The sequence below is a fragment of the Hemiscyllium ocellatum genome, chromosome 23 (assembly GCF_020745735.1).
Source record: "Hemiscyllium ocellatum isolate sHemOce1 chromosome 23, sHemOce1.pat.X.cur, whole genome shotgun sequence".
Lineage (NCBI taxonomy): Eukaryota > Metazoa > Chordata > Chondrichthyes > Orectolobiformes > Hemiscylliidae > Hemiscyllium > Hemiscyllium ocellatum.
Window position 1 is genome coordinate 22,664,634 of NC_083423.1, and position 22,088 is coordinate 22,686,721.

General features: G+C 42.6%; 1 protein-coding gene across 1 annotated transcript; it reads left to right on the top strand.

Annotated features, from left to right (window-relative positions):
* Positions 1-1,839: 1,839 nt before the first annotated feature.
* Positions 1,840-21,411, top strand: LOC132826585 (C-type lectin Cal-like). The gene is made up of 6 exons (XM_060842543.1): positions 1,840-1,848; positions 4,375-4,441; positions 6,201-6,316; positions 17,332-17,460; positions 17,544-17,649; positions 21,278-21,411. The coding sequence occupies exons 1-6, from the start codon at positions 1,840-1,842 to the stop codon at positions 21,409-21,411; spliced, it is 561 nt and encodes a 186-aa protein (XP_060698526.1).
* Positions 21,412-22,088: the final 677 nt, after the last annotated feature.

Below are 22,088 nucleotides of genomic sequence, written 5' to 3' on the forward strand. Positions count from 1 at the left end.
TATCCCCAAGACCCTTTGTGTTACAGCTTTCTGCAGTTTGTCTCCATTTAAATATTCTGTTCTTTTGTTCTCCCTTCTAAAATGAACAACTTCACATTTTCTCACGTTACTCACCATTCGACAACCTCTTACACAGTTACATAACCTATCAATGTCCGTCTGTAAAGCGTTTGTATCCCTCTCACATCCTGCCTTCCCACCTAATTGTAGGAGCGAGTTGATGGCGATAATTCATTTTCAGGAGACAGCAGAGTTCAAGGCATGTGGTCATTTCATCATGCAGTGACCAGGACAACGCAGGGAGAGGCCAAAGGCTACACTGAATCTGGCCTTAGCGTGAGGCCCAGTTGGCCTTTGAATTGTCAGCTCAGATCAGAAGAAAAGTCAATGTCGCTCTAATTTTAAATTGTCTCTTGAACACTTTTCTTGTCACATTAACTTGGCAGCACGTTCTCCCTCCCCCTGTATACTATTAATTAATGGGTGCTTCCTTCTCCAACTTTAATTGGATTTTTAGTATATCACTCTATGTTAATAATTACTCATTGCTGTGACCTGATCAGGCCATTTTAGTTTGTGAGAAATTGAACTCCTTATAGTTCTCTCAACTATGATGTTTATGTCTGCTCTGTTGGACAAGGCTGTAACAGGGTCTTCTTTGAGATTTCCCACAATTCAAATGCTCTTACCTATTGTCCTTATATGGGAGAAAATACAGGCCCTGGTCTCCCCTTGACATGGCCACAAAATGAGACAACACAAAATGTCTGCACTTAGCCACTAAGCCTACCCACAATGCCTCAAATTGGCCATACCAGCCGTCCCAGACATCACACATACCTCAGGACATGACTCATCCAGCCCCAGACCAAGAGAATATACTTTTTCAGATTAACTCATAATGAGCCTCCCATTCCACAATAGCCCAGCACCTCTGATGCCCTTAGGGCACAGCTGCCCTCACTAGGACTCAAGCCTTCATGATGGGTACCCAGACAAGGAGGCACCAAAGGTACTTCACTTGCCCCCTCAACAATACAAACACATTGATACCAGGATGAAACCCACTCACACCTACTCCAGCCAAGGATCGGAATCTCCTGAGTAAATTAAGAAACTCATTGTCAGGACACCAGACCCTTGAATCTCTTCAATGAATGAACTCTTTTTCTCTTTGTTGCACAACGCACCCCATTGCCTCATAACTCACTCTTCATTGTTGTAAGGGTATAAAACCCCACTGTATTCTCTGTTTGGGGAAGAAGCTGTGGTTCCTCCTGAGCAGCTGTCAGTGACTGTTTCAGTGGAGTCAAGTCTCTTCCATGATCTTGCTGTTTGTTAAATAAATCCTTGTCAGCTCTCAGTCCGATCTGTGTGTTTGTGATCTCTGATTAATTGGGCTGAATTCTCCGACACCTTATAAGGGTTAGAGGGAACTCTCTCCAATACTCACAATTAGCATTTAAAACTTTCTTTGTAATGCTTTCTTTCATGATTTTTTGTATGCATATGCATTTTATATATAATATATTTGGAAACTATATCTATGATTATCTTGAAGAATCTTAATCAAAACCTACTTGTATTATGATCAACAGAAACAAATCTTCAGAGAAATAACTAATTAGTTTGAAATGTTCTTATCTTTAGGATAGCAAGGAATGTTGCATATCCAGTCTGACAGATAAAACAAGCAGTCATTGTACTCTGTACTGAGACCACATGAAACAAATGTTTCCCACACGACACAATATCTGTTACTGCAAAGCTTATTGGGGTTTTCAGCCATTGTATGCTGTTCTGTCATGGGCAGCACTAACATTAATGTTAACTGTCAATATGGCTACAGTACGTTCACTTCCTTCCCCCAAGTCATTAATATATATTATAAACAGTTGTGTTCCCAGCACTGGTCCCTGTGGGACCTCACTGGTCACGGGTTGTTAACCTCAAAAATATCCCTGATCCTCACTTGCTGCTCTGTTGCGAGTGAGCCTTGCACTAGAGCATCCACATACAAGGCACTGTTCTTCGATAACAAGAAGGTTATTAAATGATAACAACAGTTTCATTTGGTCAGTGTTAGTTACTGGGACCTGAGGGAGATGTTACAGATATAGTTGCTCACTCCATAAGCTGGAGCAGAACTCCTTGTCTCCATCCACAGACAGTGTGTGACGTCATTAGAATGGGTGGAGCCAATCTAACATGAGTATTAACCCTTTCAGAACCATCACCTTTACAATGCATAAAACACATACAGAAAATGGATAAATACTGGAACATGATGTTGACTGATGGAATGACCATCAGCAGCGTGTATAACACTGTTGTGTCATGATGTAATGATGACACCAGTGTCACGTGATCACAGAGAGAGAGAACTGGAAAGGAACAGGCATCAATCAGGGTCTTGGGGAAATGTCTGGTCAGATCAAGCTGGAAGGAAAGAGTTCTTCCAGAAAATTCCACTGACACTGGGAGGTTACTAAGATCACACATTCATAGGTTCCATTATCTCTCTCATCCAATCTACTGTATTCACTGACACCAAACCTCCTTTACCGGGACATATCTAGTGGTTAGTCAGAGAGAATGACATCACCAGATAGGATTTTGAGTGAATGTCTGTACAGAAATAGTTGTAAATAAAGATTTCTTCTTGAAAGTTCTATTGACACTGAGAGGTAAATATGATGCAACATTCACAAGTTTCATTATCTCCCTGAACCTCAATGTCACTCCTGAACAAACCTCGATTGTGTTCCTTTCTGAAAGAGCCAGTGATTGTGTATGGACCCTGTTCTTTATAAACAGATTTAATCTCATTGCTGCTATTGCATGAAGAAAGCTTCCCAATGGGGAGAGAAATGGGGGACAGATGGAGTTCAGAGCTGGTATAACAATCTTATTCAAATGGTAAAATATTACTCACTTACTTTGGGGGTGTTTAATGCAGGAGAAAGTGAGGACTGCAGATGCTGGAGATCAGATTTGAAGCGCGTGATGCTGGAATAGTACAGCCGGTCAGGCAGCATCCGAGGAACAGGAGAGTTGATATTACCAGCCTAAGCTCTTCATCAGGAATGAGAGGATAGCGCAAGGGAGCTGAGAGATAAATGGGAGGGGGCATTGGGCTGAGGAGAAAGTAGTTGGGAATGCAATAGGTAGTTGGAAGTGAGAATGATTGTGACAAGTCAGAGATGAGGGTGGAGCAGAGAGGTGGGAAGGAAGATGGACAGGTAGGACTGTTCAAGACGGCAGTGCCGAGTTGGAACGTTGGATCTGGGATAAGGTGGGGGGGAGCAGAAATGAGGAAACTGGTGAAATCCACATTGCTCCTATATAGTTGGAGGTTCTCAAGACAGAAAATGAGGCTTTCTTTCTGCAGGCATCGGTGATGGAGGAGGCCCAGGACTTGCATGCCCTTGGTGGAGTGGGAGGGAGAATTAAAGTGTTCAGTCTTAGGGTTATGGGGTTACTTAGTTTGTGCGTCCCAGAGATGTTCCTTGAAATATTCTGCAAATTGGCATCCTGTCTCCCTAATGTAGAAGAGACCAGATTGAGAGCAACAGACGCAGTGGATGACGTGTGTGCAAGTACAGGTAAATCTCTGTCAGATGTGGAAGATCCTTTGGGGTCTTAGAAGGAGGTGAGGGGGAGGTGTGGGTGCGGGATTTACAACTCTTGCAGTGGCAAGGGCAGGTGCCGGGAATGGAGGGCGGGTTGGTGGAGGAAGTCACGGTGGGAATGGACTTTCTGGAATGCAGACAGGGATGGGGAGGGAAATATATTCCTGGTGGAGGAATCAGTTTGTAGGTGTCAGAAGTGGTGGAGGATGATATGATGTATCTGGAGGTTGGTGGGGTGAAAGATGAAATCCAGGGGGGTTTGGTGCAAGCTAAGTGTGATGACACTTGTAAATATTCTGATTGAAAACATCCATTAATTCCTGATCTTAGAAATGCATTCACTTCCAGCCTGATTACAGGGGTCAGGAACGATGAGTACAGTTTCCTTTCTCACTGAGCTGTTCCAGTGCCACGTTGTACAATTTAATGTGTAACTCCTGGAACATTCTCATGGTTTCCAATCCCTTCTGTGCTGAGCTGTCAGTTTCTGATTGGTCAGCAGGAATTTGGACATCAATTGATTCTCGAATCAATTGGATCTGATTTCAATGGTTCCTTCCTTCTTCACAGTCTGCTATATACATTGACAGTAAGACTTGACACCTCATCACTTCAGACAACTAGGGGAGAGAGAGAGAGAGAGAGATTGAGAGAGAGGGAGAGGTAAGAAGAGGAGCAGGAGAGCCCCATCTTAACTGTGAAACCTGGACACTGATGCTGAATCATTTTTGTTGTGTTTCAGGTGAGGGGAAAGGAACTTCACTGCAGACATGATGCTGCTGATGGGATTGGTGCTGAGTACGTTGATGGTCAGTGATGTTGCAGGTAGGGTCAACCTAACATAGTGTGTGAGGACAGGTTAATGCTGTGAGCTGAGGGGTTAATGGATGTCCTGTTGTGTGAATGAGAGAGAACAGACAGAGACGGTGCCTTGAGAGATCTCTGAAAGTGAGCAATAACCTAACCATTGACATGTGTTTGATATTCTACACATTCCATATTCACTGTCTGCCCACTCCCCATATGGGCACAGCATGCTTCACCATCCCACCTGATTTTACTGCCCCTCCCTCTCCTGCCTGTCTGTGCCCAGGGCACATGGCAATGCCCAGCCCAGCTTTCTCTCTTAGTTTGATCCCACATTCCTGCTCATTCCCACGCTCATTCCACTCACCTACTCCCTCTCCATGAATTCATTTTCCACTCAGTCCAAACCTACCCTCCTGCTCACCGCTCAAATGGTTTAATCGATTCCCACAGACTAATCCCTTTCTATTCTCACCCACAGAGACCCATTACTGACCCACTCAATCTGATCCTATTCTCACATTTCCTCCGCCAACATATCTCACTCAGTTATCTCCTGCTGCTCACTCTCCATGTTATTTAATATCCAAATCAATCAAATCCCACTGTCCTGCTCACTCCCCATAGTCATTAATATTCACCCAGTCCAATCCCATTCTCCCCCTCATTTCCAATACACTGCCATTTTTAAGAAGCGCCCTCATTCCCTTTTTTAAGAATTGAAGATCCCTGTGCTCAGTTTATGGCTCAGGACTGCACCGTCCCCCTCCCCCACCACAGTGGAGGAAGAGCACTGTCTGTGAGAAGGTGGAGAATGAAGCCTCATTAATACAGATGATGGCCAAGTGACAAGTGTTTGAAGAACTGACCAGGGTCTTGCAATGCTGAATGGGGATGGGAATGAATTAAGTGGCAGAAATATGAGGTGATAATGTGAACAATATGGAGGTCTGAGAGGATCAGGGAAAGGCAAACTCTAACATGATTCTTGGAAGGAACAGAAGGAATTGGGGAAGTGCAGGAAATGGGACAGTTGAAGGGACTCACTGTGGAGTGAGCTCTCATTTTGGGAAGAAACAGGAGAGATATCAGAAACACTGGCATTGACCGTGGCATCATCAGAACAGGACAGACAGAGAAACCGAATGGAACAGACTCCTTACAGAATGTGACATGGGAATAAGTGTAATGATGGCATCAGTGGGAGCTGGGGCATTTATCCCATTCTGCCATTGACCGTGTCACCTCAGAAACAGAAATGTTGAGTAAGGGGGCAGGCTGAGATTAACCATGAAGGCAATTGGTGGGTGAAAATTTGGAGTAAAGTTGATGATATTTTCAATGGGTTCATAAAATATATGCTCATCACCAAAACATTAACTAAGGAACTTATGAGAATGACCTCCTCCATTATAGGGTGTACCAGAGGCAGACTGTACAGCCCCATTGGGGGGAATGTAGACAAGCCGAAGGGAATGAAGTGATTTGGTGGTAGTGTTGGAGGAAGTGATCAGAATGGTAGGAGACCTCTGCAGGAAATAAACACTGTCTTTGACTAACTGGACCTAGCAGCTTGTTTCTGTGCTGCACTTTCTCTATAATTCCATGGAACGAAACAGTGTGCGCAAAGGTTATTGCAATCAAGTGGAAAGTCTCACTCTGAAGCAGGCCCCATTAACCACGTGCTCATCAGTTTCTTGTCTCATGAAAGGGAAGTGAACTGTGAATGATGTGATTATTGCAGTTTGTTTTAATCTGCAGCTGAGGACCTTGCGAAATGTACTCTCCTGGACGAACAGGATTGTCCTGGTGGCTTCATTTATTTTAGTCATTGCTACAAGTTTGTTCTTGAGAAAAGGACTTGGATTGATGCTGAGGTAAGTCCTTGGAAACTCCATTGTAAGATATTGGGTTTGTTCCTCAGTGTTTCTGAAATGACTGAACACAAAATGAAAGAGGCTTCTTGTATATTTGTGAACATTTCTGAAGCCATGTGTCACATTACCTGGGTAACATGAACGCCACAATCAACTATAACATTGAATCTGCTCGAAATGGAGGGTACCTCAATAAAATAATTTAGCAGTGAATGAAAAGTATGAGCCAAGTTTTAAAATTGTCCCAAAACAATTTTAATTTAAGAATTTTCTTCTTTGGATACTTAATATCAAAATGATTTTCTGTGCTCCAGTAGAACATTCTGTGACTTACACATGCATCGTTGTAATGGTGTTCACTAAAGTTCATTGTTCAAAATGTTTGCGATTATTCTGCTCAAGTTTGAAGTAGGTCCCCGACGTTAAAGATCATTGCATTGCAGAGACAGAAAAGTGGTTCAAGGAACTAAAAGTCTTTCAGTTGTGAAGGTAACTGAGAAAGGAAGTTCTTTTGCTATTAAAATGCTGAGAGGAATAGATATCGTTGGGGAGTATCCAAACCGCTCGACCACATTTCCTCAAAGCCTGGAGCCTCAGAGGGTGAGGGGTGAGCTTTCAGAAGTTTATAAAATCATGAGGGACACAGATAGAATGAATAACTAAGATCTTTTTGCAGGGTACAGGAACCAAAACTAGGAGGCAAAGGTTGAAGGTGAGTGGAGAAACATCTGGAAGGGACCTAAGGGGCACCTTTTCCACACAGAGGTTACTGTGTGTATGGAGTGAGCTACCAGATTGAATTGGTGGAGGCAGGTGCAATTACAACATTTAAAAGGCATTAGGATGTGAACATGAGCAGGAAGGGTTTCGAGGGATATGGGAAAATACTAGAAAATTGGACTAGATCAGTTTGGCTATCTGGTTGGTATGGACGAGTTAGATCAAAAGGTCTGTATAACTCTGACTCTTCATGAATGGACCCCAATGAGAATTTATTTATCCCTCATGGGATTGGAAGCATAGTCTAAAAGTTAGGGACAGATTATTCAGCAGAGAGTTTGACAGCACTTATTCAGTCATAGAGTCTTTAAAAAAAAAATGAGAGGCAATTTTGTTAGGCAGAGGTGGTTTGTGTGTGAAATGAACTTTCAGAGGAAGTGGTGGATGCGGGTCCAATTACAACATTTAAAAGATATTTGGATAGGTACAAAATAGGAAAGGTTGGAGGGATATGAGCCAGGAACAGGCAGGTAGGAGTAGTTTAGTTTGGAATTATATTCGGCATGAATTGGAATGTTTGGCATGGATTAGACCAAAGGGTCTGTTTCTATGCTGCCTGACTCTATGACTCTGTCATATCCCCTCTCTGCCTTCCTGATTCCTTTCTTAACAATGCCACAACACTCTTTACATTTATTAAGAGATTCAACTGAACCAAGTTGTCTATGCTTAAAAGTAAGATTTTCTTTTATCCTTGACTAGAACCTCTCTATCTTTATTCATCCATTATTCCTGAATCTTAGCAGCCTTAATGTGGATGTGCCAGTGTTGGAATGGGGTGGACAAGGTCAGAAGTCACATGACACTAGGTTATAGTCGTATGACTTCTGACCTTTACCAGCCTTACCCTTTCGTCAAATAGGAACAAAATGCCTCTGAACTCTCATCATCACACTCTTGAGCACTTCCCACGTTTCAGACATACTTTTACCTGCGAAGAGTTCACTCAAATCAACTTTTGAAATTTCTTGACTCGTATCATTAACATTTGTCTTTTTCCAATTTAAAAAAAAATCTAACTTTTATGGAAGATTTATTCTTTACCATAACTGTTTTAAAACTAATAGAATTATGTCATTTGACCCAAAGTGTTCCCGCTCTTTTTCTCCAGTCACCTGCCCTGCCTTATTTCCCAAAGAAAGGTCTAGTTTTGCTCTGCCTTGAGTTGGAGCATCCACACACTGACAAAGATAACTTTTTGAACAAAATTGACAAATTCTTGATCATCCAAACCATTGACACTATGCTATCCTCAGTTAATGTTTGGAAAATTAAAACTCCCCCATTATTACAACCTTCTTCTGCTTACATATATCTGAGATCCCTCTTCATAGTTGTTTCTCAGTTTCCCTCTTATTATTGTGGGGCGTTTAGCCCTTACTTATTTCTAGCTTCTACCCATATATTTTCACTGACCGATTTTTCAGAAATATCTTCTCTAGTTCCAGCAGTAATTTATTCCATAATCAAAAATGCCACTTCCCCTCCTTTCTTGCCTCCTTTCTGATCCTTCCAATAGCATCTAAAACTTAGATCATTGAGCTACCAGTCTTTCCCATCTCTCAGCCAAGTTTCTGTAATAGCTATGATGTTTCAATCTCCAGTTCCTAAACATGCCCTCAGTTCATCAGCCTTACCTGTAAGATCTCTTGCACTGCAATAGGAGCAATTTGCTCCTTCAGTGTTACTACAGACTCTGACTCTTTCCTGTCTTTCTTTTCTAATTGATGTTCTCACCACATTCTGAACCTTACCCCTCAATCCTTCTATTTAATTGCTGCTTAAACTTCCTCCACTCCCACTCTCTTTCATTACAACGTCTCTCTTAATGGAACGAGCAAATCTCCCTGCTTAGATAGTTGTCCCTTTCCAGTTCAGGTGCGACCCATCTTTTTTTGAACAGGTCTTAGCAATCCCAAAAGACATTCCAATTGTCCAAAAAGCTGAATCCCTGAACAAAACACCAGCTCTTCAGCCATTGATTTATGACCTTTAACCTTTTGTTTTTTCCCTTGTTTGAGTTTGGCATTGGAAATAATGATGGAGACTCCACTGTAACAATAATTCCATGAAATGTTGTTAAAAGTTGCCGAACATTAGAATTATTCCAAGTGTCCAATAACTGATTGGCCTTCCATTTAGGAATAGCCAGTGGAGGCTTATGAATATCTCATTATCTTTCCTGACAGTCACCCATCTGTCTGACCGATCCTGTTATGTAATCATTTTTCTCAATCTATTAGCCATCTCATATGTACCAATGACATTACACCTAAAAAAAGGAACTTCCAATAACACCTTTTATATCAAATCAGCTATCTCTAATTACCCACAGAAAATAATGTTAAAATGGGAAAGAACATTTTAGACTTAAATAAAATCAATCACCTAGCTGATTAATTGAATTTAAAAAATGACTTCTCCTCAATAAATTACTCAAAGAAAGAAATAATCGTTTCCAGAGATGAACATGTGTAGGACACCCAGAAACAAAAACACGGCACTTTATTTTAAAACAAACTGTTTGGCTTTTCAAAACAAAACCTAAAAGCGTGAATAGTTTTTTTTTAACTCCTGAAGTTAGAGTAAAAAACTCAGCCATTCACTATCGACCCTGAAAAACTTGTCTTAAAAAATGTCCATCTGAAAAAAATAATTTTGTTTGGTATTTTTGTTATTTTAAAATTTTATTAAAACAGAATGAATATAAGTCTTATATTAGCAACATATAATAACTAATAAAACTATAATAAATCTTTAATTAAGCCTGCAATCCCAGGAGCAGCTGCAAGATCCATGCTGCCTTCCAAAGAGGGAGAGCACCTAAAGGGTGCGAGATATGCTCCACACACAGCAGTGGATACAAGATCAATTATTAACTTTAGGAGAAAGTGAGAACTGCAGATGCTGGAGATCAGAGCTGAAAATGTGTTGCTGGAAAAGCGCAGCAGGTCAGGCAGCATCCAAGGAGCAGGAGAATCGATGTTTCGGGCATGAGCCCTTTTTCCTGATTCTCCTGCTCCTTGGATGCTGCCTGATCTGCTGCGCTTTTCCAGCAACACATTTTCAGCTCGATTATTAACGTTATACCAGCAATGAATAGGGTTTTGTTGAGCAAAGGGCAGAAATTACACAGTCAATGCTAGGGCCATGGGGAATGTAGTCAAATAGAGATACATGGGGGTGCAGTCCCATAGTTCCTTGAAAGAGGTGTCTCAGGTGGACATGGTGTTGAAGGCAACATTGGGCACACTTGTGCTCATCGCTCATTGAGGAAACTGGGGACATCAAGTTACACCAGTACAAGATATTGGTAAGGCCACATTTGGAGTACTGCGTACAATTCTAGTCAGCCTGCTACAGGTTGGATGTTATTAAATTGGAAAAAGTGCAAAAAAAATTTACAAGGATTTTAGACCAGATCTAAAAGTTCTAAATTGGAGAACGGCAAATTTTGATGGTATTAGGCAAGAACTTTCAAAAGCTGATTGGGTGCAGATGTTTGCAGGAAAAGGGATGGCTGGAAAATGGAAAGTCTTCAGAAATTAGATAAAAAGAGACCAGAGAAAGTATATTCCTGTTCGGGTGAAAGGAAAAGCTGGATAGATTTAGGGAATGCTAGATGACTAAGAAATTGAGGGGTTGGATAAGAAAAAGAAGGAAGCATATGTCAAGTATTGACAGGATAGATCAAGTGAATCCTTAGAAGAGTATAAAGGCAGTAGGAGTATACTTAAGAGATAGTCAGGAGGGCAAAAAGGGACATTAGATAGCTTTGGCAAATAGAGTTAAGGAGAATCCAAAGGGTTCTTACAAATGCATCGAGGACAAAAGGGTAACAGGAAGAGAATAGGGTGTCTCAAAGACCAGCAAGGCAGACTTTATGTGGAGCCGCAGGAAATGGGGCAGATACTAAACGAGTATTTTGCATCAGTATTTACTGTAGAAAAGAACATGAAAGATATAGAATATAGGGAAATAGATGGTGACATCTTGAAAAATGTCCATATTACAGAGGAGGAAGTGCTGGATGTCTTGAAATGCATAAAAGTGGATAAATCCCCAGGACCTGATCAGGTGTACCCTAGAAATCTGTGGGAAGCTAGGGAAGTGATTGCTGAGCCTCTTACTGAGATATTTGTATCATCGATAGTCACAGGTGAGGTGCCGGGAGACTGGAGGTTGGCTAACGGAGTGCCACTGTTTAAGAAAGGTGGTAAGGACAAGCCAGGGAACTATAGACAAGTGAGCCTGACGCTGGTGGTGGGCAAGTTATTGGAGGGAATCCTGAGGGACAGGATGTACATGTATTTGGAAAGGCAAGGACTGATTAGGAATAGTCAACATGGCTGTATGCGTAGGAAATCATGTCTCACAAACTTGATTAAGCTTTTTAAAGAAGTAACAAAGGGGATTGATGAGGGCAGAGCACTGGATGTGATCTATATGGACTTCAGTAAAGTGTTTGACAAGGTTCCCCATGTGAGATTGGTGAGCAAGGTTAGATACAATGGAATACAGGGAGAACTAACCATTTGGATACAGAGCTGGCTCAAAGGTAGAACACAGAGGGTGGTGGTGGAGGATTGTTTTTCAGACTGGAGGCCTGTGACCAGCGGAGTGCCACAAGGATCAGTGCTGGGCCCTCTACTTTTCATCATTTATATAAATGATTTGGATGTGAGCACAAGAGCTATAGTTAGTAAGTTTGCAGATGACAATGAAGAAGGTTACCTCAGATTACAACGGGATCTTGATCAGATGGGCCAATGGGCTGAAAAGTGGCAGATGGAGCTAAATGCAGATAAATGTGAGGCACTGTATTTTGGGTAAGTAAATCTTAGCAGGACTTATACACTTAATGGTAAAGTCCTAGGGAGTGTTGCTGAACAAAGAGACCTTAGAGTGCACGTTCATAGCTCTTGAAAGGGAGTCGCAGGTAGGTAGGATGGCGAAGAAGGCGTTTGGTATGCTTTCTTTTTAGGTAAGAATGTTGAGTGCAGGAGTTAGGAATTAGGAGGTCATGTTGCAGTTGTGCAGGACATTGGTTAGGCCACTTTTGGAATATTGCATACAATTCTGGTCTCCTTCCTATTGGAAGGATGTTGTGAAACTGGAAAGGGTTCAGAAAATATTTACAAGGATGTTGCCAGGGTTGGATGGTTTGAGCAATAGGGAGAGGTTGAGTTGGCTGGGGCTTTCTCTGGAGCGTCAGAGGGTAATGGGTGACCTGACAATGGGTTTGTTTATAAGGAGAGGCTGGATAGACTGGGACTTTTGTCCTTGCACTATAGGAGGCTGAGAGGTAACCGTACAGAACTTCATAAAATCAGGAGAGGTATAGATAAGGTAAATAACTAAGATCTTTTCCTGAGGATATGGGAGTCCAAGACTAGAGGGCATTGGTTTAAGGTGCGAGGGGAAAGATGGAAAAAAGACCTGAAGGATAACCTTTACATGCAGAGGGTGATTCGTGTATTGAACAAGCTGCCAGAGAAAGTGGGTGCAATTACAACATTTAAAAGGCATCTGGATGGGTGTATGAATAGTAAGGGTTCAGAGGGATGTGGGCCAAATGCTGGCAAATGGGACAATGTCAGATTGGGATGTCTGGTTGGACCAAAGGATCTGTTCCCATGCTGTATGACTAGGACAAGTGGATAAGGCAGTAAAGAAGGTGAACAGCATGCTTACCCTCATCAGTGAGGGCACAGAGGATAAAAGTTGGCAAGTCATGTTGTAACTGAATAAAACTTTAGTTTGGTCACATTTAAAATAGTATGTGCAGTTCTGTTTGTCACATTATAGGAAGGATGTTGAAGCTCTGGAGAGAGTGCAGAAGATGTTTACCAAGGTGCTGCTGCATTGGAGTGTATTAGCTCTCTAGGGGAGATGAGGTAAACTTGGATTGCTTTCACTAGAGCAGCAGAGGCTGAGAGGTGACCTGAGGAATATATAAGAGATGCACAGATCGGGTGGATAGTCGGAATCTTTTTCTCAGAGTGAAAATGTCAAATACTAGGTGGCATAGGTTTGATGTGAAAGGGGAAAGTTGAAAGGATGTGTATGAGGCACATATTTTATCCAGAGGGCAGTCAGCATCTGGAATATATGGCTGGGGCAAGTGGCAGATGCAGATATGTTTGAAGATGTCTTTAGACAGACACAAGAACAGGCTGGGCATAGAGGGAAGACAGATCACATACAGGAAGGTCGGATCCATTTAGAATGACATCACGGTGATCACAAATGGTCGGCTGAAGGGCCTGTCTGTCCTGTTCCACGTTATATTTTACATTCAAATGTTGTACCTTCCACTTGGAGCTTCAGCGGGTGGGATAGCTTATTTAGAGCCTTTGGTGGATTTCCATAATATTTTGATATTAGCAGTGTTTTTGCAAATGTTGTGAATATGCCATATATAATCATGATCTGAATTACAGTACAGACAGGTGTCAGGTTGAATTTGTCAGACAACTATTAAGGGTTCAATTTAGAGGGTGGACGAAGACACAGATGCTCGTTTTGAGAAGCTGAAATTCATGCTGCAGTTCAAAATACTATATTATTAGCAGAAGTCGATTTGATCGCACAACTAATCCCAGGTAAAGAAGAAAAACACAATGAACTACAGTAAAGGTAATTACCAGATAAAAGCAAGAGATCATTATGAAAATTTTATATGTTAAAGATTCATAAAATCCTTCGAAATCACACTGTTCAACATCATCATGGCCTGGTATAATTGCACTCGGAAAATGAAACATTTATTACATTCTGAATGTGGAAGCATCTTGAACTTTCCCGCCAAATTCTTCCATTTTCCTCCCATTTACTTTTGTATGTTCTGAACCTCAACAACATTAACAAACCTGTCAAAGAACTAAAGATAAACCGACATTTGACTAATACATCTCACTTTCATTCAGATATAATGGCACAATTAAAATGATTAATTTTTTAATGATATTAACTTTTGGATGTGTAGTGAATAAAGTGCAATAAGTATTGATAGACTTAGTACCAGTCTGAATTAATGAATGAATCAAAACGTGCTGTAATAAACCAAGTGCAGTAAGTAGAATTATGAATGGATGAATAAACGAATGAGTGAATGAATGAATTAAGACACAATATAGTAAACAAAGAGCAATGAATAGACTTCCCAGTACGAATGAATGAATGTGATTTTGTCTAAGTGGATTAATGGGATCAAGCAGTTTCCTTTGTAAGAGGTTTATAACACAGGGTCAACTAATGCACAAGATATATGGAAAATACATGATTTTTTGGCCAAAGTAAGGAATCTACTTATATAAACAATTGACCTGTACATGGGTATATACGATAGTAAATCGCTGTACATGCATTGAATTTCCTGTCTACATTTTAAGTCCAATTTTATAATGGAAAAACACTGAAGTGCAGATATGGAAATATTAATGACTATATTTTGGTTTCACAGTATAATTAACAAATTCCAGTTGAGCAATCAATAGCAATGGTATAGGATATGTTTGGATTCAATTTTAAATTCTCATGCATCATTTTTCATTGTAATAACGGGGAGGGGATGCAGCCTTATTTTCTTCTCTCTCGTCTCAGACCTGGAATGCACCCGTTCTGGTTGATTCTCCCCTCCTTTCCTGGGGGGTAGTTCCCTGAGACTCCCAACCTGCACTCCAGTCCTCAGTTTCAGTATAACCCCAGCTCTCAGTGATACCCAAGATCACCAAGCTAGTCTTACCCTGGGGTTCCACACACCCCACCCCAAGAACCAATCTTCCTCAGCTCCACCCAGTAAACACTGCTTGTGAGCTTTTCAATTCCCCTCGCTCTCAGCTGGACTGAAGTATTCATGCTCATGGGCTTGTTCTGAGGCCGGACCCCAGCCCCTAACACAGAATCAGCAACTTTCTCATTCCCCAGGATTTCTCCTGAATCAAACACTGAGCTGCCTGTTAATTCCTGAACTTCTCCCTGAGTTTGGTGGAATAGCACAGAGTGATCCAACTCGTATGGAGTCCCTGACACAGATTCTGTGTATTCAGCTGCCTTCCTGCAGTGCACACAGTTGCAGCATTGCTAAAACAGAGTAGGCTTCAGTTACTGGCTGTCTCCCATGTTCCCCATCTTTTCTAACCAACCTTCAAACTCCTTCAGTGACACTCACATTAATGATTGACCGAAAATCTAGCAATGTGCCCTTTTCATATTATTGGACAGAATTAAATATTCTAAATATCAGTTTCAGTTTTCTTAAAACTGAGTGTATCCTGAAGCTTCATTCTCCAAATATCTGGGCACTCGGACAAATTAAATGCAAGAATGAGCAAAGGATTCCAGCGCAGAGTCCTCATTCTAGAGAATGAATTTCCTTCTAATTTCCACATTCATTTTCAAGCTGCAATCACCCCCCACAGGCTGAATCTTATGTTTGTTGGCTAAGGGTCAGTCCCATTGAGTCTCATGGAGGGTTTCTCTCATTGAAGCTCAGTGAGATCTCTTGTCCTGGGGTGGGGCAGAAAAGGGAAATCTGGCACCTCCCCTTTGCAGACAGGGACCTGGAGTTCCTGGTGGTGGGAAGGTGCAGAGTTGGGATGTTTACCGCCCCCAGCACTGGCAGTGGAAATTATGATACCAGACCCTGCCATCCCACTCCAATGTTGCCAGCCAGGTCAGTGGGCTCTCTGCCATCTGTTACCCACCCTGTCCCCTGACACCACTGGCCCTGCAAACCTTCAGTGCTACCAACTCACTCGCTCAGGGAACCTCTGCACCTGCACCAAAAGTAGCAGCTGAGTCACTCACTTCCATCTCCCACAATTCCTGATGCTCTCTCATAACAGACAGCAACAGCTCACAGTAGGGCAGGGAGAGTGAGGACGGCTGGTGGGATGCTCAATCTCCAGCTCCTGAGCATCCTGACTCTGACCGCCCTGAGCAGCTAATTGGCCATGTCCCAGGCCCTGGGCTGGTATTAGAGGCTGTCCTTGTCTTACCGTGCTGGGACCCCCTGGGTGAAGGCTGTCTCCTTTGACCTGACTGAGAACTGATCACAACCAGGACAAGCTTCCCAGCTTTGAGTCTGTATTAAACAGCACGACAATACTGTGGGACTGTGAGCCTGGGATCTCTGCATATCTCTTGCTCAATGCTGAGGTGCAGCATTGAAAGGCAGAAGCACTATGTAAGGGGATTGGAGATGTACCATGAAGGATTTTAGACGCTGGCACATGTCAGATGTCTGTATCTGTGGACATGGGGCACATATGGTGGTGTCCATGGAGCGTGTCAAGAGATAATTGAGCGTGATGTCCAATGTGAAGGTCCTAATGAAGCCAGCAGTGAGTTGACGTCACCAGGTACTCACTGTCCATGGTCCAAATTTTTAGCATTTGTTTGCTCCTGGCAGGTAGTAGGATGGGAAGCTGCATATTAACAAAGTGCAGTTAACAAAGATTATTCCTCCTTAATAAGCAACTTACCACAACCCAGGGAGAATCTCCCCTTATTGCCCAGAACGTAGTTTAACGTTGCAGAGAGTTGTTCCTGATATCGATATAGTCCTTGCTGGACCTCCCACATGTTTTTGCCACATTTCTCACCATATCCCATGTGGATCAGGCCCTGACAAGATTCTGCTCTTCTCCATCATCCATTGTCTGTACATTTCAGCTTGAACCAGAATCAGTCATTGTGTAACTTTACAATCCCTACAGCAACAACCTGTTAAATTCCTAAGGACCTATCACTGAGTCACATGATCGCCAGTCAATGTGCTGTGGTCTGTCATTGTGAGAAGTTTGTTGCTGTCAATGTGGTCACTACACAGTGACATGGACTGCAGTGACTGTCCACATCTGGATTGACAGCTGTGTGTGGATAAAACTTGGGGAGAACAGGAAACCCAATGTCACCCACAGAGCGTTCGAGCACAAGCCCAGCCCAATATCAGCTGTTACACAGAAGCTGCTGACATTTCTATCTGATGGGTTGAAGCCACAATGAGATTGGTCCCAAATCCTCAGCCTCAGTGTAGCACCATTCACTGAAGATTGGAGTCAGCCCATATCAGGTCCTTGTGGACACACAATCATGGGGCTGTAGTTATATTGTTCATATTCTCCAACGCAGCAAATTTTCAAAATTAAACCTGGTGGAGAAACATAATTGAATGTGTTTAATATAAAAATATAACCAGGAGTAAATTGTCTTTTTAAAATCATTTCAAGTTGTACTGCCGAACGCTGGCTCCTGGTGGTCATCTTGCTTCCATACACTCGGAGGAACAGAATGAAATTATTATTAAGAATTCATCTCCATCTACAAATTTTTGGATTGGCTTGAATGATATCTACAAGGTAACGTTACTGGCATTGCTACTTTACATTATTTAGAGGAAACAAAATATATTTTTAAATAGCATGAGTTTATATCTCCACAGGATGGGACGTTCCTCTGGACTGATGGATCTTCAACAGATTTTATAAATTGGAAGATGAATCAACCCGATAACTATCAGGGGAAAGAACATTGTGTGCAGACCACCGGTAAGTCAATGCTGCCGAATGTCTCAGGGAAAGGCAAATAGATCCCTGGGTGAGATTCCAACTGGACTCCATGTGGTTGAGTTACTCCGATCGATGCTCCTATCATTCGAGTCTCACAATTCCACCGTCCACAACACAACTGAAAGAATTATATAGATTTATCAAGATAGTCAGTTGAAAAGCCTTACATAAAGCAGGTTCTAAACAGCAAGGTCAATCCATCAGGTTTCTTCACAATCCATTACTTTATTTCCAGTAGAAATTATTGAATGGAGTATGAATTGATTTAATATAGTGAATGACAGACAGACAGACACACACACACACACACACACACACACACACACATAGACAGACACACATAGACAGACACACACACACACACACATACACACACACACAGACACACACAGACAGACACACACACAGACACACACATAGACAGACAGACAGACAGACACACACACACACACACACATAGACACACAGACACACACACACAGACACTTCACTGTAATACTTGGCTTTCAGAAAATGTTTCTTTCTTCTTCTTGAACTCTGTTGCTCTGATGTCCTGGCACCTGTCAAGTCACGAACCACTTACAGATGTCTCTGTCGTCAAATAATTCTACAGAGGCTGGTATCCCATCACTAAGTCACACTTTTGTTACACATGAACACTCCTTCACTGCAGTACAGCCTCATAAAGAGGCACATACCAAAGTGACAGCTTCTCTGATACTCCCCTTTAAATCTGTCAGCCAGGGCTCCCTGACTGGAACAGAGTTACAGACCCAATCAGGGAACTCATATTCTATGAGATCTACACAGCTGACCTTGTTACAATCACTGCATCCCTGACCCACTGAATCTGAGGACATAGGCTGCACCTTTTCCTTGGAAAGCTTCCTGGGGGTGTTTTAGCACCAGGTCAGGTTCTTCTGACTTGGAACCCAACACGGAAAGCGTGTAAAGCACAGGAGCTCTCCCTTTGCTCCAGGAGCAGCTCGGTAGAATTTCACTCCCTGCTTTCAGTGGCAAAGACAGCGAGGCAGCTACTTCAGTTATGTCCATCTCTGAGTCAGGGGACTCGAGAATGCTTGAAGGAGAGGGTGGATCCACAGCATTTCCCAAAGGTTCCCAGGGGCAGGGCACGGTTTGCTCCTGCACTGTTTGTGAAATTGCAGCTTTCACTTGGTCCAAGTGTTTATTGAGGAATGACACACGTAGATGAATGTTGCACATTACTGACCCTGATTTCACATCGACCATGCCTCTTACTGATGCACGGCCATGTACATGATTTCAGTTTCTTCAATCCAGTCTTCAAAGTTTGGAAAGCCCTTTCTGCCAGGCCATTGAGTGAGGGGTGGTATTGAGCTGTCCGCAAATGTTGAATCACATTTGACTTGAAGAAACAACTAAATTCCCTGTAAGTAAATGATGGCTGTTACCTGTGACTAACACTTCCAAGACTCCGTATATTGTAAACGATGTGCACAATTTTTCTATTGTTGTCCCCATGTTTGACAAATAGACCCTTTGCACGTCCAGTCACTTTGAGTGGACATCTGCATTGACGAAGAACATTGAACCCATGAGAGGACCTGTGTAGTTGAGGTGAAACCGAGTCCAAGCTTTACCTGGCCATTCCCACGGATGTGTGGCAGCTGCTGGCAGTACTTGGCCACGGGGCACTCTGGGCACTGCCCCCAATGCAGCTGTGTCTGCACCCAATCCTGGTCATCAGACACAACCTCTCACCAAAATCTTTATTTTGGAGACCCCTCGATGGTACTGGTGATGTTGAACCAGTATTTGATAGCGACCTTTGCTCAGGACAGTCACTCTTGCTGTATGTAATAATGTGCCGTACTCTACCGTGAGCTGGGCTCTCCAGGTTCAAAAAGCTTTCAGCTCTAGTTGTGGTGGCCCTTAATACCAGCTGTTTCAGTTTGGAAAGGACTGGATCTTTCTGTGTCCAAAGTCTGATACAGTCCATAACGTGGAAAAATGGTGGCAATTCAGTTTGTCAGGAAGCCAACAGGAGATGAATATGATTTCAGTGGGTTCAGTCTGCAGACCAGTGCAGCACAGTGGAATGTTTAGAGTCCTCAGGCAAAAATCTCAAAAGGCCAGCATACAAACTCCACAGATAATCACAAAGGCAGGTGGAATGCTGGCCTTTCCTTTAAAGGGAATGGAGGATTGGACTGAGATGGCTTTTAAATCAGGAAAGGAATCAAGGTTATGGGGAATAGGCAGGAAAGTGAAGTTGTGGATGATCAGGTCAGCTGTGATCTCATTGAATGGCAGGGAGGCCTTGATGGGCTGAATGGCCCACTTCTCCTTTGGCAGCTGCCTGTCCCACCCTGAACGTGGTTTTCTTTAGAAATTGCAGAGATCAGCTGGACAGCTGGTCCAGAGCAGCCTTCACTCTAACTGAAACAGAGCAACAAGGATTCACTGAAGCCAGGCATTGTTTAAACACAGCCCGAGCAGGGGCCGACAGCAAAGGAACACTCATCACCAATCATGTGACTTACAACAAACCTTGTTCTTAATAACCTCCAATACCCGCGGTGAGCTTTCACAATCCTCTTTGAAGAAACCACTCCAGATCAGACTGTAACATGTGATCAGCCTGTTCCATCTCAGCCTGCTCCAGCCAGTGATCAGACAACTCCTGTTCCTAAGAGAGCTCGCTACCGCCCTGGGGCTCATTTCCTTATACTCCATTTCCTTGTCAGCAGCCAGTGAGATCAAACCTTGACACTGCCCTGTCTTCAGTGATTGGCCAGTTTGACCACGGGCAAACATCACAACAGTGTCATCTGATACAGTCTGTTCATCTTCCACTCAGTAAGATAATTGCTTGTTTTCTCTGGAAAGAGGCTTATTTCCCAGCTTTAATGAACCTTGACCTCAGGCCAGTCTGTTCAGGTTGTTCATTGAAACTATTTCCTAGCAGCAGAAGTTTGTGTTGTTTAATGAACCATCAGATATTTATACAGCATCACCCTGTGGCTATTGACAAATAATTATCACACATCTCGTAGACAGTGTCTGTTTTAAATCAGAACTCAGAACTTCAGCCAGATAGTGACAACACCTACATTATTAAATGTAAACGCACATCCCTTCAGACAACACTGAAAAGAGTAATGAAGACATCGTCCAACCAATTGATCTTTCAACAGAGAAGCTTCAAATGATTCTCTTTTCCCCATCATGGCTGACCCAGTAAATATAAGGTTGTGACCAATATCCTACATCAAGCAATGGGATAATGACAAGATGGGATCGAGTTAACTCAGCTGGATGGATGGTTGGTTTGCAGAGCAGTGTGATGCCAACAGTGTGGGTTCAATTCCCATCATCAGTTTGAGGGTACCATGAAGGACTCTTCTTCTCAACCTCTTCCCTTGACTGAGGTCTGGTGACCCTCAGGTTAAATCACCACCAGTCACTTCTCTCTAATGAGAGAGCAGCCCCTATGGTCTGGTCAGACTATGACAATGCAACAACAACAAATGATGAGATTATTGATGCTCCCAAAAACAGAGGATGAACCAATTACACACACATAGTTGTCTAATTCACTGACCTCATTCTCTCTTTCCTCCAGGGAAGTTACTTTACTGGAACGATTTGATCTGCAATGTCAAATTACATTCCCTTTGCTCCTACAAACTGCCAGGTCTCTGCTCCACTAAAAGAATCCAAAAATGCTCCATGGATCCTGTCTGGAAGTGGATGTAGTGCCTCCATCTGCTTGTAGTTGCGGTCACAGCCAATGAGGACTGTACTGACTTAGTTTCTCAGCCAAGAATAAAAATTACATGATGAGTTGTGTGTTTGTAACTGTGAGTCTAGTTTATAGCAGCCTTCCTGTCCCACTGATGCTTCCGACCCATCTGTTCTGTCAATGCTATACTGGGGAGGAGACAGCAGAACGGGAACATGGATAGTTTTATAATCCATTTCCACAATGTGAGTATTACTGCAAGGTCTAATTCTATTCCTCTTTGGGAAGGTGTTGGCTGTGAGCTTCCTTCTTGAATTAGTGCAGTGTGACTGGAACAGGTACACCCCGTCTTCACAGGGAGGGTGTTCTAGCATTCAGATACAGTTGGGATGTGGGTTAGTCACTGCAGAATTCACAGCCTCTGACCTGTATTTTAAACAGCTGGTCCTGCAAATATTCTAGTTAATAATATTCAACTATTTTTGTGGGCATTTGAAAAGCAAAGGCAATTGGTTGGATTATCTCTTGCTGACAATAACATTTGTGCATTATAAATGGTAAATCACAGAGTCAAAGATAAAGCAGCTGAAGATACTTGGCCAAAGGGATTATCCTGAGGAAGTGGTGGCACTGTGGCTCCATTGGTTAAAGCATCTGGCTCATTAAATATATTTGCACAGAGACACAAATA